The sequence below is a fragment of the Triticum aestivum genome, chromosome 2A (assembly GCF_018294505.1).
Source record: "Triticum aestivum cultivar Chinese Spring chromosome 2A, IWGSC CS RefSeq v2.1, whole genome shotgun sequence".
Lineage (NCBI taxonomy): Eukaryota > Viridiplantae > Streptophyta > Magnoliopsida > Poales > Poaceae > Triticum > Triticum aestivum.
Genome location: NC_057797.1, coordinates 175,447,046 through 175,463,881, shown reverse-complemented (window position 1 = coordinate 175,463,881; position 16,836 = coordinate 175,447,046). Strand labels below are relative to the sequence as shown.

The 16,836-nt window shown below is 45.6% G+C and overlaps 1 protein-coding gene across 1 annotated transcript; it reads left to right on the top strand.

Moving 5' to 3' along the window:
• The first annotated feature begins 13,819 nt into the window (after positions 1-13,819).
• LOC123188200 (zinc finger AN1 and C2H2 domain-containing stress-associated protein 16) lies at positions 13,820-16,590 on the top strand. Its single transcript, XM_044600238.1, has 2 exons — positions 13,820-14,109; positions 15,689-16,590. Exons 1-2 carry the CDS (start codon positions 14,011-14,013, stop codon positions 16,451-16,453), a joined length of 864 nt encoding a protein of 287 aa, XP_044456173.1. The 5' UTR covers positions 13,820-14,010; the 3' UTR covers positions 16,454-16,590.
• The last annotated feature ends 246 nt before the right edge of the window (positions 16,591-16,836 follow it).

Below are 16,836 nucleotides of genomic sequence, written 5' to 3'. Positions count from 1 at the left end.
AAGAGCCTAAGCTTTGGTATTCCCAAGGCAATCCAAGGTAATATTCAAGGACAACCAAGAGCCTAAGCTTGGGGATGCCCCGGAAGGCATCCCCTCTTTCGTCTTCGTTCATCGGTAACTTTACTTGGAGCTATATTTTTATTCACCACATGATATGTGTTTTGCTTGGAGCGTCAATTTATTTTGTTAGGATTTGCCTGATGTTATTTAGGAAAATGTTTTGCATCTTTTATTTCAATAAAAGTGGCATTGATAGCATTTACTATGCCTACTTTACAAATCTTCATGTTGTTGTTTGAAAACAGAAAGTTTACTGCTGTTGCAATAATTCCCTAGAAAAGTCATAACGTGATAAAATGTTGAAACCTTTTGAATATTAAGCTCTGATAAATTTACTACAGTGGTAATTTTCTTTCATAATTTTTGGAGTTAGGGAAGTATGGATCTTGCTGCACTCTTTACAGACTGTCCTGTTTAGGCAGATTGCTGTTATGTTTACATTGTTTGCATATGTTTGCTTCTTTAATGATTCTATTTGAGTATAGGACTATTAAATATGCAGAGGCATTTAGTATGCAATGTTGAATAATAATTTTAGTGATTTGCTACAGTAGAGTATGATAAGGTTTTTGCAATGGTTTATACTAACTTATCTCACGAGTCCTTGTTGAGTTTTGTGTGGATGAAGCTTTTGAGATTTAGGGAGACCGTGATATGAGAGGACTTAAGGAGACACAAAAGCTCAAGCTTGGGGATGCCCAAGGCATCCCATGATAATATTTCAAGAATTCTCAAGCGTCTAAGCTTGGGGATGCCCCGGTTGGCATCCCACCTTTCTTCTTCAACAACTATCGGTTAGTTTCGGTTGATCCTAAGTTTTTGCTTCTTCACATGATGTTTGCCATTCTTAGACTGTCATTTTATTTTGCTTTGCTTGTTGTTTGAATAAAATACCAAGATCTGAAATTCTTAAATGTTAGAGAGTCTTCACATAGTTGCATAATTATTCTCCGCTATTAGTGACTTTGGAGTGACTCTTTGTTGCATGTTGAGGGATAGTTATATGATCCAATTATGTTATTATTGTTGAGAGAACTTGCACTAGTGAAAGTATGAACCCTAGGCCTTGTTTCAACGCATTGTAATACCGTTTGTGCTCACTTTTATCATTAGTTACCTTGCTGTTTTTATATTTTCAGATTACAAAAACCATTATCTACTATCCATATACCACTTGTATCACCATCTCTTCGCCGAACTAGTGCACCTATACAATTTACCATTGTATTGGGTGTGTTGGGGACACAAGAGACTCTTTGTTATTTGGTTGTAGGGTTGCTTGAGAGAGACCATCTTCATCCTATGCCTCCTATGGATTGATAAACCTTAGGTCATCCACTTGAGGGAAATTTGCTACTGTGTCCTACAAACCTCTGCACTTGGAGGCCCAACAACGTCTACAAGAAGAAGGTTGTGTAGTAGACATCACCATCCTTCTTATCCGCCAAATACTTGGGGCAGTTCCGCTTCCAGTGACTAGTCCCTTTGCAGTAGAAGCACTTAGTCTCAGGCTTAGGTCCAGACTTGGGTTTCTTTACTTGAGCAGCAACTTGTTTGCCATTCTTCTTGAAGATCCCCTTCTTCCCTTTGCCCTTCTTCTTGAAACTAGTGGTCTTGTTGACCATCAACACTTGATGCTCCTTCTTGATTTCTACCTCCGCAGCCTTTAGCATTGCGAAGAGCTCGGGAATTGTCTTATCCATCCCTTGCACAGTATAGTTCATCACGAAGCTTTTGTAGCTTGGTGGCAGTGATTGAAGAACTCTGTCAATGACACTATCATCGGGAAGATTAACTCCCAGTTGAGTCAAGTGGTTGTGGTACCCATACATTCTGAGTATATGTTCACTGACAAAATTATTCTCCTGCATTTTGCAGCTGTAGAACTTACTGGAGACTTCCTATCTCTCAATCCGGGCATTTGCTTGAAATATTAACTTCAACTCCTAGAACATCTCATATGCTCCATGACGTTCAAAACGTCATTGAAGTCCCCATTCTAAGTCGTAAAGCATGGCACACTGAACTATAGAGTAGTCATCAGCTTTGCTCTGCCAGACGTTCATAACATCTGGAGTTGCTCCTGCAGCGGGCTTTGCACCTAGCGGTGCTTCCAGGACGTAATTCTTCTATGCAACAATGAGGATAACCCTCAAGTTACGAACCCAGTCCGTGTAGTTGCTACCATCATCTTTCAACTTAGCTTTCTCTAGGAACGCATTAAACTTCAAAGGAACAGTAGCCCGAGTCATTTATCTACAACAACATAGACATGAAAAATACTATCAAGTACTAAGTTCATGATAAATTAAAGTTCAATTAATCATATTACTTAAGAACACCCACTTATATAGACATCCCTCTAGTCATCTAAATGATCACGTGATCCATATCAGCTCAACCATGTTCGATCATCATGTGAGATGGAGTACTTTTCAATGGTGAACATCACTATGTTGATCATATCTACTATATGACTCATGTTCAACCTTTCGGTCTCAGTGTTCCAAGGCCATATCTGCATATGCTAGGCTCGTCAAGTTTAACCCGAGTATTCTGCATGTGCAAAGCTGGCTTGCACCCATTGTATGTGAACGTAGAGCTTATCACACCCCATCATCATGTGGTGTCTCGGCACGATGAACTGTCGCAACGGTGCATACTCAAGGAGAACACTTATACCTTGAAATTTAGTGAGAGATCATCTTATAATGCTACCGGCATACTAAGCAAAATAAGATGCATAAAAGATAAGCATCACATGCAATGAAAATATGTGACATGATATTGCCATCATCATCTTGTGCCTTTGATCTCCATCTCCAAAGTACTGTCATGATCTCCGTCGTCACCGACATGACACCATGATCTCCATCATCTTGGTCGTCTCGCCAACTATTGCTTTTGCAACTATTGCTATCGCATAGCGATAGAAGTAAAGCAATTATATAACGCTTGCATCTTAGAGCATCTCCAGCCGTTGCCCCCCTAGGAGGCATTTTTTCAGCCTCCTAGGGTTGTCCCGGCGGTATTTTTGCTTTGCGTGTGAGATTTGTTCCAGTCGTCATCCCCCCCCCCCACGCACACACCTGCCCAAACCGCGCGCACCGCCCAGGCAAATTCCGCGCCGCTCCGGCCATGGCCACGCCGCGCCTCAGCCGGCCCCCACCGCTGCGGTCTCGCTTCCGCCGCGGCCCACTTCATCGCTCCGTCATGCCCGACCTCACCGCCACGCCGCTCCGGCCTGTGGTTGTGCGTCGCCCGGCCTCCGCCCTACGAGCCCCCGCCGAGTCGCCTCCACCCGCGGCCGCAACAGCCGACTCCGCGCCCCCGCCAGCCCCGCTCTCGGGAAGACCGTGCCGCACTGCAGGGGGCCAACCCTGGAGCCCGCTGCCACGGACAGCCCTGACGCGGAGCGGTTCCCGTTGCGTGAATGGTGGTGCGGCTGTGCGCACAGCGTGAAACAGCGGCGTCGGCCGACGGTGGCCCTTCGGCGCGGTGGAGATGGCCCTTGGCCGGCCCGGTGAAGCAGCCCCGACGAGAGCGCGCCATGGCGGCCGTGCCGCGTCGTTCCTACATGGGAGAAATACCCATCAGGAACCGCTCCACATGCCGCCTGACCTCCCGCCCTGGCCGTCCGCCGGTGTGTGGCTCGTCGTGGCCGGGGCCGCCCGTGGCCGGCGCGCCCGGGGTCGGGGCCGTCCGTGGTGCCTATGGCCTCCTCCGAGCTCAGGTCCGCCCGTGATTGCCACGCTCGGGGCCGGTGCGCCCGATGGCGGGGCCGCCCGTGGCCTCCGCGCTCGGTGCCGCCCGTGCTCGGTGCGCCCGATGTCGGGGCCGCCCGTGGCAGGCCTCGCCGGCCGCCTGGACCACGATCGCACTCCTCGTCGATGCTCCCCGACATGGCCTTCGGCTGCGGCGACACGAACAAGGGCGACGGGTTCCCGGCGTGGCTGGAGCTTCAGGAGTGAGGCCATGCATGTGGTGGGCCTGTGAGGAAAAGAGGAGAGAGAGTGAGGAGAGAGGCTGACTTGTGGGGCTTTTGCATGCAAAAAAGAGCGCCGGCTCCCCCAGCTGCCCCCCCCGGTTCTCTAGGTTTGGGTTGGGACCGCCAGACGTAACTTTAGCTAAATCCAGCGCTATTTGAGCTTTTGGTTGGGTTGGGACCGCCAGACGTAACTTTAGCTAAATCTGGCGCTATTTTGAGCTTTTGGGGGCGTGACTGGGCTAAAAAATGCGTGCCGGTGATGAAAAAGGCCTCCTGGCGGGGCTCTCGGAAGGCGGCTGGAGATGCTATTATGCAATAAAGAGACATCCATAAGGCTCCTGCCAGTTGCCGATAACTTTAACAAAACACGATCATCCCATACAACAAACTGTATCACATCATGTCTTGACCATATCACATCACAACATGCCCTGCAAAAACAAGTTAGATGTCCTCTACTTTGTTGTTGCAAGTTTTACGTGGCTGCTACGGGCTTCTAGCAAGAAACGTTCTTACCTACGCATCAAAACCATAACGATTTTTTGTCAAGTGTGTTGTTTTAACCTTCAACAAGGACCAGGGTCAAACTCGATTCAACTAAAGCTGGAGAAACAGACACCCACTAGCCACCGGTGTGCGAAGCACGGCGGTATAACCAGTCTCATGAACGCGGTCATGTAATGTCGGTCTGGGCCGCCTCATCCAACAATACCGCCGAATCAAAGTATGACATGCTGGTAAGCAGTATGACTATTATCGCCCACAACTCTTTGTCTTCTATTCGTGCATATAACATCTACACATAGACCTGGCTCGGATGCCACTGCTGGGGAACGCGGTATTTTAAAAAAATTACCTATGATCACGCAAGATCTATCTAGGAGATGCATAGCAACGAGAGGGGAGAGTGTGTCTACGTACCCACGTAGACCGAAAGCGGAAGCGTTTAGTAACGCGGTTGATGTAGTCGAACGTCTTCGCGATCGAATCGATCCAAGTACCGAACGTACAACACCTCCGCGATATGCACACGTTCAGCTTGGTGATGTCCCTCGAACTCTTGATCCAGTTGAGGCCGAGGGAGAGTTCCGTCAGCACGACGGCGTGGTGACGGTGATGATGAAGTTACCAACACAAGGCTTCGCCTACGCACTTCAATGATATGACCGAGGTGTGTAACTGTGGAGGAGGGCACGGAACACGGCTAAAAGATCAACTTGTGTGTCTATGGGGTGCCCCCCTCCCACGTATATAAAGGGGGGAGGGAGGAGGAGGCCGTCCAAGGGTGGCGCACCCAAGGGAGGGAGTCCTACTCCAAGTAGGATTCGCCCCCCCCCTTTCCTACTTCCACAAGGAGAAGGGGGAAGGAATAGGGGAAGAGAAGGAAAGGGGGCGGCCCCCTAGCCCTAGTCCAATTTGGTTTGGGCTAGGGGGCGCGTGCCACTCCTTGTCATGCCTCCTCTCTTCCACCATTAGGCCCATGAGGCCCAATAACTTCCCGGAGGGGTTTCCGGTAACCCCCGGTACTCCGAAACTCATCCGAAACGACCAGAACCATTCCGGTGTCCGAATGTAACCTTCCAATATATGAATATTTATGTCTCGACCATTTCGAGACTCCTCGTCATGTCTGTGATCTCATACGAGGCTCCGAACAACCTTCGGTACATCAAATCACATAACTCATAATATAAATCGTCATCGAACGTTAAGCGTGCGGACCCTACGGGTTCGAGAACTATGTACACATGACTAAGACAAATCTCCGATCAATAACCAATAGCAAAACCTGGATGCTCATATTGGTTCCTACAAATTCTACGAAGATCTTTATCGGTCAAACCGCATAACAACATACGTTGTTCCCTTTATCATCGGTATGTTACTTGCCCAAGATTCGATCGTCGGTATCATTATACCTAGTTCAATCTCGTTACCGGCAGGTCTCTTTACTTGTTCCGTAATGCGTCATCCCGCAACTAACTCATTATTCACTATGCTTGCAAGGCTTATAGTGATGAGCATTACTGAGAGGGCCCAAAGATACCTCTCCGAAACACGGAGTGACAAATCCTAATCTCGATCTATGCCAACTCAACAAACACCATCGGGGCACCTGTAGAGCATCTTTATAATCACCCAGTTGTGTTGTGACATTTGATAGCACACAAGGCGTTCCTTCGGTATTCGGGAGTTTCATAATCTCATAGTCATAGGAACATGTATAAGTCATGAAGAAAGCAATACAAATAAACTAAACGATCATAGTGCTAAGCTAACGGATGGGTCTTATCCATCACATCATTCTCTCGTGATGTGATCCAGTTCATCAAATGACAACACATGTCCATGGCTAGGAAACTTAACCATCTTTGATTAACGAGCTAGTCAAGTAGAGGCAAACTAGGGACACTCTGTTTGTCTATGTATTCACACATGTACTAAGTTTCCGGTTAATACAATTCTAGCATGAATAATAAACATTTATCATGATATAAGGAAATATAAGTAACAACTTCATTATTGCCTCTAGGGCATATTTCCTTCAAGAATTACGTCCTGGAAGCACCGCTAGGTGCAAAGCCCGCTACAGGAGCGACACCAGATGTTATGAATGTCAGGCAGAGCAAAGCTGATGACTACTCGATAGTTCAGTGTGCCATGCTTTACGGCTTAGAATCGGGACTTCAACAACGTTTTGAACATCATGGAGCATACGAGATGTTCCTGGAGTTGAAGTTAATATTTCAAGCAAATGCCCGGATTGAGAGATATGAAGTCTCGAATAAGTTCTACAACTGCAAATTGGAGGAGAATAGTTTTGTCAGTGAACATATACTCAGAATGTCTGGGTACCACAACCACTTGACTCAAGTCGGAGTTAATCTTCCTGATGATAGTGTCATTGACAGAGTTCTTCAATCATTGCCACCAAGCTACAAAAGCTTCATGATGAACTATAATATGCAAGGGTTGGATAAGACAATTCCTGAGCTCTTCGTAATGCTAAAGGCTGCGGAGGTAGAAATCAAGAAGGAGCATCAAGTATTGATGGTCAACAAGACCACTAGTTTCAAGAAAAAGGGCAAAGGGAAGAAGGGGAACTTCAAGAAGAACGGCAAGCAAGTTGCTGCTCAAGTGAAGAAGCCCAAGTCTGGACCTAAGCCTGAGACTGAGTGCTTCTACTGCAAAGGGACTGGTCACTGGAAGCGGAACTTCCCCAAGTATTTGGTGGATAAGAAGGATGGCAAAGTGAAAGGTATATTTGATATACATGTTATTGATGTGTACCTTACTAATGCTCGTAGTAGTGCCTGGGTATTTGATATAGGTTCTGTTGCTCATATTTGCAACTCGAAACAGGGGCTACGGATTAAACGAAGATTAGCTAAGGACGAGGTGACGATGCGCGTGGGAAATGGTTCCAAATTCGATGTGATCGCCGTCGGCACGCTACCTCTACATCTACCTTCGGGGTTAGTTTTAGACCTGAATAATTGTTATTTGGTGCTAGCGTTAAGCATGAACATTATATCTAGATCTTGTTTGATGCGAGATGGTTATTCATTTAAATCAGAGAATAATGGTTGTTCTATTTATATGACTAATATCCTTTATGGTCATGCACCCTTGATGAGTGGTCTATTTTTGTTGAATCTCGATAGTAGTGATACACATATTCATAGTATTGAAGCCAAAAGATACAAGTTTAATAATGATAGTGCAACTTATTTGTGGCACTGTCGTTTAGGTCATATTGCTGTAAAGCGCATGAAGAAACTCCATGCTGATGGGCTTTTGGAGTCACTTGATTATGAATCACTTGATGCTTGCTAACGTGCCTCATGGGCAAGATGACTAAGACTCCGTTCTCCGGAAAAATGGAGCGAGCAACAGACTTATTGGAAATAATACATACTGATGTATGCGGTCCGACGAGTGTTGATGCTCGCGGCGGGTATCGTTATTTTCTGACCTTCACAGATGATTTGAGCAGATATGGGTATATATACTCGATGAAACATAAGTCTGAAACATTTGAAAAGTTCAAAGAATTTCAGAGTGAAGTGGAAAATCATTTTAACAATAAAATAAAGTTTGTATGATCTGATCATGGAGGTGAATATTTGAGTTATGAGTTTGGTCTTCATTTTAAACAATGTGGAACAGTTTCGCAACGCACGCCACCTAGAACACCACAACGTAATGGTGTCCGAACGTCGTAACCGCACTTTATTATATATGGTGCGATCTATGATGTCTCTTACTGATTCACCACTACCGTTTTGGGGTTATGCTTTAGAGACGGCTGCATTCACATTAAATAGAGCACCATCAAAATCCATTGAGATGACACCATATGAATTGTGGTTTGGCAAGAAACCCAAATTTTCGTTTCTTAAAGTTTGGGGCTGCGATGCTTATGTGAAAAAGCTTCAACCTGATAAGCTCGAACCCAAATAGGAGAAATGTGTCTTCATTGGATACCCAAAGGAGAATGTTGGGTACACCTTCTATCACATATTCGAAGCCAAGATATTCGTTGCTAAGAATGGATCCTTTCTAGAGAAGGAGTCTCTCTCGAAAGAAGTGAGTGGGAGGAAAGTAGAACTTGATGAGGTAATTGTACCTTCTCCCTTATTGGAAAGTAGTTCATCACATAAATCAGTTCTAGTGATTACTACATCAATTAGTGAGGAAGCTAATGATGATGATCATGAAACTTCTAATCAAGTTACTACCAAACCTCGTAGGTCAAACAGAGTAAGATCCGCACCAGAGTGGTAGGTAACCCTGTTCTGGAGGTCATGTTACTTGACCATGACGAACCTACGAACTACAAGGAAGCGATGATGAGTCCAGATTCCGCGAAATGGCTTGAGGCCATGAAATCTGAGATGGGATCCATGTATGAGAATAAAGTATGGACTTTGGTTGACTTGCTCGATGATCGGCAAGCAATAGAGAATAAATGGATATTCAAGAAGAACACTGACGCTAACGGTAATGTTACTGTCTACAAAGCTCGACTTGTTGCGAAAGGTTTTCAACAAGTTCAAGGAGTTGACTATGATGAGACCTTCTCACCCGTAGTGATGCTTAAGTCTGTCCAGATCATGTTAGCAATTACCGCATTTTATGATTATGAAATTTGGCAAATGGATGTCAAAACTGCATTCCTTAATGGATATCTTAAAGAAGAGTTGTATATGATGCAACCAGAAGGTTTTGTCGATCCAAAAGGTGCTAACAAAGTGTGCAAGCTCTAGCGATCCATTTATGGACTGGTGCAAGCCTCTCGGAGTTGGAATATACGCTTTGATAGTGTGATCAAAGCATATGGTTTTATACAGACTTCTGGAGAAGCCTGCATTTACCAGAAAGTGAGTGGGAGATCTACAACATTTCTGATATTATATGTGGATGACATATTGTTGATAAAAAATGATACTGAATTTCTGAATGGCATAAAAGGATACTTGAATAAGAATTTTTCAATGAAAGACCTCGGTGAAGCTGCTTATATATTGGGCATCAAGATCTATAGAGATAGATCAAGACGCTTAATTGGACTTTCACAAAGCACATACCTTGATAAAGTTTTGAAGAAGTTCAAAATGGATCATTCAAAGAAAGGGTTCTTGCCTGTGTTACAAGGTGTGAAGTTGAGTCAGACTCAATGCCCGACCACTGTAGAAGATAGAGAGAAAATGAAAGTCACTCCCTATGCCTCAGCCATAGGTTCTATCATGTATGCAATGTTGTGTACCAGACCTGATGTGTGCCTTGCTATTAGTTTAGCAGGGAGGTACCAAAGTAATCTAGGAGTGGATCACTGGACAGCGGTCAAGAACATCCTGAAATACCTGAAAAGGACTAAGGATATGTTTCTCGTTTATGGAGGTGACAAAGAGGTCATCGTAAATAGTTACATCGATGCAAGCTTTGACACTAATCCGGATGACTCTAAGTCGCAAACTGGATACACATTTATATTGAATGGTGGAGCTGTCAGTTGGCGTAGTTCCAAGAAGAATGTCGTGGCAGGATCTACGTGTGAAGCAGAGTACATATCTGCTTCAGAAGCAGCAAATGAAGGGGTCTGGATGAAGGAGTTCATATCCGATCTAGGTGTAATACCTAGTGCATCAGGTCTAATGAAAATCTTTTGTGACAATACTGGTGCAATTGCCTTGGCAAAGGAATCCTAATTTCACAAGAGAACCAAGCACATCAAGAGACGCTTCAATTTCATCCGCGATCAAGTCAAGGAGGGAGACATAGAGATTTGCAAGATACATACGGATCTGAATGTTGCAGACCCGTTGACTAAGCCTCTCTCACGAGCAAAACATTATCAACACCAAGACTCCATGGGTGTTAGAATCATTACTATGTAATCTAGATTATTGACTCTAGTGCAAGTGGGAGACTGAAGAAAATATGCCCTAGAGGCAATAATAAAGTTGTTATTTATATATTCCTTATATCATGATAAATGTTTATTATTCATGCTAGAATTGTATTAACCAGAAACTTAGTACATGTGTGAATACATAGACAAACAGAGTGTCCCTAGTATGCCTCTACTTGACTAGCTCGTTAATCAAAGATGGTTAAGTTTCCTGACCATAGACATGTGTTGTCATTTGATGAACGGGATCACATCATTAGAGAATGATGTGATGGACAAGACCCACCCGTTAGCTTAGCATAATGATCGTTTAGTTTTTCTGTTATTGCTTTCTTCATGACTTATACATGATCCTCAGACTATGAGATTATGCAACTCCCGAATACCGGAGGAACACCTTGTGTGCTATCAAACGTCACAACCTAACTGGGTGATTATAAAGATGCTCTACAGGTGTCTCTGATGGTGTTTGTTGAGTTGGCATAGATCGAGATTAGGATTTGTCACTCCGTGTATCGAAGAGGTATCTCTGGGCCCTCTCGGTAATGCACATCACTATGAGCCTTGCAAGCAATGTGACTAATGAGTTAGTCACAGGATGATGCATTACGGAACGAGTAAAGAGACTTGTCGGTGACGAGATTGAACTAGGTATGATGATACCGACGATCGAATCTCGGGCAAGTAACATACCAATGACAAAGGGAACAACGTAAACATTCAATATAAATGCGTATCCAGTTTCCTAACCATAGACATGTGTTGTCATTTGATGAACGGGATCACATCATTAGAGAATGATGTGATGGACATGACCCATCCTTAGCTTAGCATAAATGATCGTTTAGTTTTATTGCTATTGCTTTCATCATGACTTATACATCTTCCTCTGACTATGAGATTATGTGATTCCCGAATACCGGAGGAACACCTTGTGTGCTATCAAACGTCACAACGTAACTGGGTGATTATAAAGATGCTCTATAGGTGTCTCCGATGGTGTTTGTTGAGTTGTCATCGATCGAGATTAGGATTTGTCACTCCGTGTACCGGAGAGGTATCTTTGGGCCCTATCGGTAATGCTCATCACTATAAGCCTTGCAAGCAATGTGACTAATGAGTTAGTTGCGGGATGATGCATTACGTAACGAGTAAAGAGACTTGCCGGTAACGAGATTGAACTAGGTATGATGATACCGACGATCGAATCTCGGGAAAGTAACATACCAATGACAAAGGGAACAACGTATGTTATTATGCGGTTTGACCGATAAAGATCTTCGTAGAATATGTAGGAGCTAATATGAGCATCCAAGTTCCGCTATTGGTTATTGACCGGAGATATGTCTCGGTCATGTCTACATAGTTCTCGAACCCGTAGGGTCTGCACGCTTAACGTTCGATGACGATTTGTATTATGAGTTTCGTGTTTTTATGAACCAAAGTTTGTTCGAAGTCCCGGATAAGATCACGGACATGACGAGGAATCTCGAAATGGTCGAGACTAAAGATTCATATATTGGAAGGCTACATTCGGACACCAGAATGGTTCGGGTCGTTTCGAATAAATTTCAGAGTACCGGGGGTTACCGGAACCCCCCGGGAGATTAATGGGCCATCATGGGCCTTCGTGAAGAAGAAAGAGGGCCGGCCAGGAGGTGGCGCGCGCCCCCCCTTGCCCAGTCCGAATTGGACAGGGGGTGGGGACGGCGCCCCCCTCCTTCGTTCTCTCCTCTTCCTCCTTGCCTTCTTCTCATACTTGGAATAGGAAGGGGGGACCGAATTCTAGGACTCCCCCATGGCGCGCGCCCTAGGGCCGGCCACCTCTCCTCTCCCTTTATATACGTGGGAAGGGGCGCCCCAAAGGACACCAAGTCTTCTCTTAGCCGTGTGTGGTGCCCCCCTCCACAGTTACACACCTCGGTCATATCGTCGTAGTGCTTAGGCGAAGCCCTGCGCCGGTAACTTCATCATCACCGTCATCACGCTGTCGTGCTGACGAAACTCTCCCTCGTCCTCAACTGGATCAAGAGATCGAGGGACGTCATTGAGCTGAACGTGTGCTGAACGCGGAGATGCCGTACGTTCGGTGCTTGGATCGGTTGGATCACGAAGACGTTCGACTACATCAACCGCGTTACTAAACGCTTCCGCTTTTTGTCTACGAGGGTACGTGGACACTCTCTCCCCTCTCGTTGCTATGCATCTCCTAGATAGATCTTGCATGATCGTAGGATTTTTTTTGAAATATTGCGTTCCCTAACAAAATGGTGGGTGGAACCACAAAGGGCACCTGTCAGGTGTTGTGGGCGATCTATTTCTTCCACAAAATCGGCGGGTGGAATTGAAGACTTTCCCATAAAACATTGCATAGAAACATGTCAATGACTAACCATTCCAGGCACTAGGCGTCGACCGACTATAAACTAGAAAATAACTGCCGCTTCGTCGACCATTTGTCACGGCATCATCAGTCGTTGGATTCCCTCAACATCACAATACCCCACCTCGTCCTCCTCTTTAGTGTTGTGCAACATGAGCCTTATTCCCCTCGGGAGCTTGTAACATGAACCATGTTGCTAACCGGTTCGCCAAGGTTCCAGCCATAGCCAAGGTTCCAACCATCACACCATCACACCACCCCCCTCTCACTTTATAGTCGTAACATCCCCCATGTTGCAACGGTCGAGAGAGCCCTCGCAGCACCACGGTGAACGACAGACTCAGGCCTTGTACCATCCCTTGCAACAACATTACTGTTCGCCCAAAAGCTGTTCTTGCACCGACTTGTAGCCCCCCCCCCCCACACACACACCGGTGCCCCCCTGCAACAATGTCCCTCATTAATTAGCCCACAATGGTAGGATGCCGCCTTGCAGTAGCGACACTGGTCATGCAATGTCGGGCTCTGGCCAGCAGCAGCAACGATCGTCCTCGCACACAGTGTCGCCTTGTGATCCGGTGAGGCATCTGTAGCACATGTTGTTGCAACATCTTGTGGCAATATGTTCTGCGTGATAGTATTGGGATGGCAAACGAGGCGCGAGCTTCGGTGCCGAGAGAGGGAAGGAGACGACGACCACCACATCACACGACTGGATTACAAACGAATGAGACGATAAGCTTTCGAGATGCTTCGTGTGACCTGCCCCTCTTATCTTCATGTCACCCGTTCGATCGTGCGCGATCCAACGGCCGGTTGGGGAGGGATTGACTACGGTCACCACCGACCCCAGCCCCCCCCCCCCCCCCCCCCCCCCCCCCCCCACACACACACACAAACAAAGCGCGTACCAACTGTTAACACGGGCCCGCGGTCATACGAGTACCGGGCATAAACTGCACACAAGTCCGAGGGCCTGGCCGAAAACACACCGTCAAAACGTTTTGTAAGCGATTTCGTGCCCCTTCCGCGTGCGGGCGAGCGACCTTCTCCCCCTTCCCCTTCCCTGCCGGTGGCAGCGACCGAGGCAGCCGTCGGAGCGGACGGGGCGCGCGTCGCCGAGTTTGCTCGGATCCCCCGAAGCGCGCGCGGTTCCGGCGGGCCATGGGCACGCCGGAGTTCCCTGACCTGGGGCGGCACTGCAGCGTCGGCGACTGCCACCAGATCGATTTCCTCCCCTTCACCTGCGACAGATGCGACTTCGTACGTTTCCGCCTCCCCTGTCCCTCTGAGCCGCCGTTGTGTTCGTTGACCGAATTTTACTATTGATTAGCGTGGAAATTGGATTAATTGCGTTTAGAGCTTGGGCCCGTCTGAGTATTGTTATGTGGATTATGGAACGCGAGAATCGTTCCTTCTCTGTAGACGCGGTTTCCTGAAGTAGATCCTGGGATTAGTAGTTTGGGCGGGGAGACCTTGCCTGGGTTTTACTTATTTTGATCTAGCAGCCTACTAAGAAGTAAGAACTCACCTCAGGAGATGGTGAGGGGCTAAGGGAAACCGAATTATCATTGTCAATGTCCCTTAGCCATTCATGTTGTTGCCTGGGCAGCAGGGAAGAGCCTTTCTTTCCCCAGTTCTATGCAATAGGGTGTCAACGTCTGCCATCTTGAAGCAGTGCTTCTGCTCGCTTTCTTGCTGAAGTAGAGTTATTGCGTCACTGCTAACTGCTTAGTATTTCATCAATAGTGACATGCTCTGCATGAACTTTTGGGAGATGCCGAAAGAATGCTTTGGTTGAATGAAACATTTATTTTCAAGTCCGTTGTGCTAGGTTGTTAGTTTATGGACACATGTTTCTGGACTCGAATGTAAAACCTACTTGATCTAAGTTCGTAACTGCCATTGTCATATACTAAAGTAGAAGGAACCTTTTGTAAAGCATATCATTGAAGAAACAACAGGCAAACATGTGTGCATGGTTTAAGTATAAAATACTCCCTCCGTCCCATAATATAAGATCATTTTTTAAGCTATGGTAGCTTGAAAAGCAATCTTATATTGTGGGACGGAGGGATTATGTATTTCATGAGAGCTAGCCTTTTTTAAAATTAAGGAAATATTAGATTTTCAATAGTGTCCTGAAGCACACTACTTGATGCATTACTGTACTTAATAAGAAGCAACTATTGGTGTATCAAGAAATGTTGGACTCTAACCAAACTGGAAACAGAGGGAAAAAGGAAAAGAAGCTTAATCGACTAGGAGTGATATGTTTTCAATTTTCACGTATGGGTGGCATTGATGATGAAAGTTGTATTCATAACCGCAGTAGCACCCAAGTCCCAAGTGTTGTTTTCAGTTGCACCCCCTGACCCCCCACCCCCCCCTCCCCCCCTTTTGATTCTCATTGCAACATGCAGTCCCTATATATTACCCTGGTGATGCTTACCTGAAGTATTTGTCTACAAATTTTGAAGTGTGGCAGAATTTCGAATACTGACTAAATATAAGAGATAAATAATCCTTTTCTTTCCACCCAAAATGTGTTCAATCCTTCTGCACTTCCTGACTTTCTTAATATAAATATAAGATTGCACATTTGCATTGAGGATGGTAGTCATGTATAGTAATTTGTGAAGAATGAAGTTTTTTGCTGAGTTAATTGTATTCGATTTTTTTTACAGAATGTGTAGTATTTATTCTTATGGAAATTCAGTTTATTTTGCATTCTGAAATTATTTGCCTTTTAAAATGCACGGGCACCTTAAGTCTAAACAGTTCTGTCATCACTGAGTGCAGCCAGCCATTGTGCTAATATGGCTATTGTATGATTGTTCAGGTCTTTTGCCTTCAGCACCGAAGTCATACATCACATAAGTGTCCAAAGGCTAATAACAAGGATGTCACTGTCGTCGTCTGCCCACTATGTGCTAAAGGAGTTCGCCTGAATCCAAATGAAGATGCAAACATCACCTGGGAGTCTCATGTTAATACTGATTGTGATCCATCAAATTACCAGAGAGCAACAAAGAAAAAGAAATGCCCAGTTCCTGGGTGCAGAGAACAGCTGACATTTTCGAACACAATCATGTGCAAAGATTGTAGCAAAGAGCACTGCCTCAAGCACAGATTTGGTCCTGATCACAAGTGCCCGGGCCCAAGAAAACCGGAACCTACCTTCCCCTTTGCCAACATGCTAAGAAGAAGTCAGAAAGTTGAACCACGCGCAAACAGCAGTGGCAGTGGTTCTTCCTGGTGGAGCTCCAGCCTTTTGAATGCAGCATCAAGTTTCAGATCATCAGCAGAAGCAGGAATGCAGAAACTGAGCATTGCCACCAGCGAAGCCGTCCAGAAGGCTAAGGATGGGGTCACCCCGAGCAGCAGTGGTGGTGGCCTCGTGGAGCAATGTGTTCAGTGTCCAGCAAGGTTTTCCACTGTTGGGGCCCTAATCGAGCACGCCGAGAAATCCCATGGGAACAACTCGCAACCGAGCCGTGGCAAAGTGACGATTGATGCTTGCCCCAAATGTAGCAAGGGATTTCAAGATCCGGTGTTACTAGTGGAGCATGTTGAGAGGGAACATGGAGGAACTTCAAAAGCATAAACCTGCCCGTGAGTCATTTCACATGAGTATGTTATATGCCTGATTGCTGAGTAATTTACTCCTCGTTTACTCGATTTGATTGTACTCTAGTGAGCTCTGGGCTCGAATTGTGCACATGAAAGAAAGTCTTATCTCAACCCAAGCCATTGTCAATTGAATGAATACCGTACTGGATACCAGAAACTAAATGTATCCAAACTAAATCGCGAGACCCCAAACTTTTGTATCTGGAGCACTCTAGTCCACTAGGCAGTCATGCAAGGACAAAACGGCTCCTTTTTTTTACCAAAAAAATAATCCATACGTCGTCTATTTCTGTGATGTAAAATGCACAAATGAATTTTAGTATGAAAATATGAAAAATCGTCACTTGTGTGAAAAAA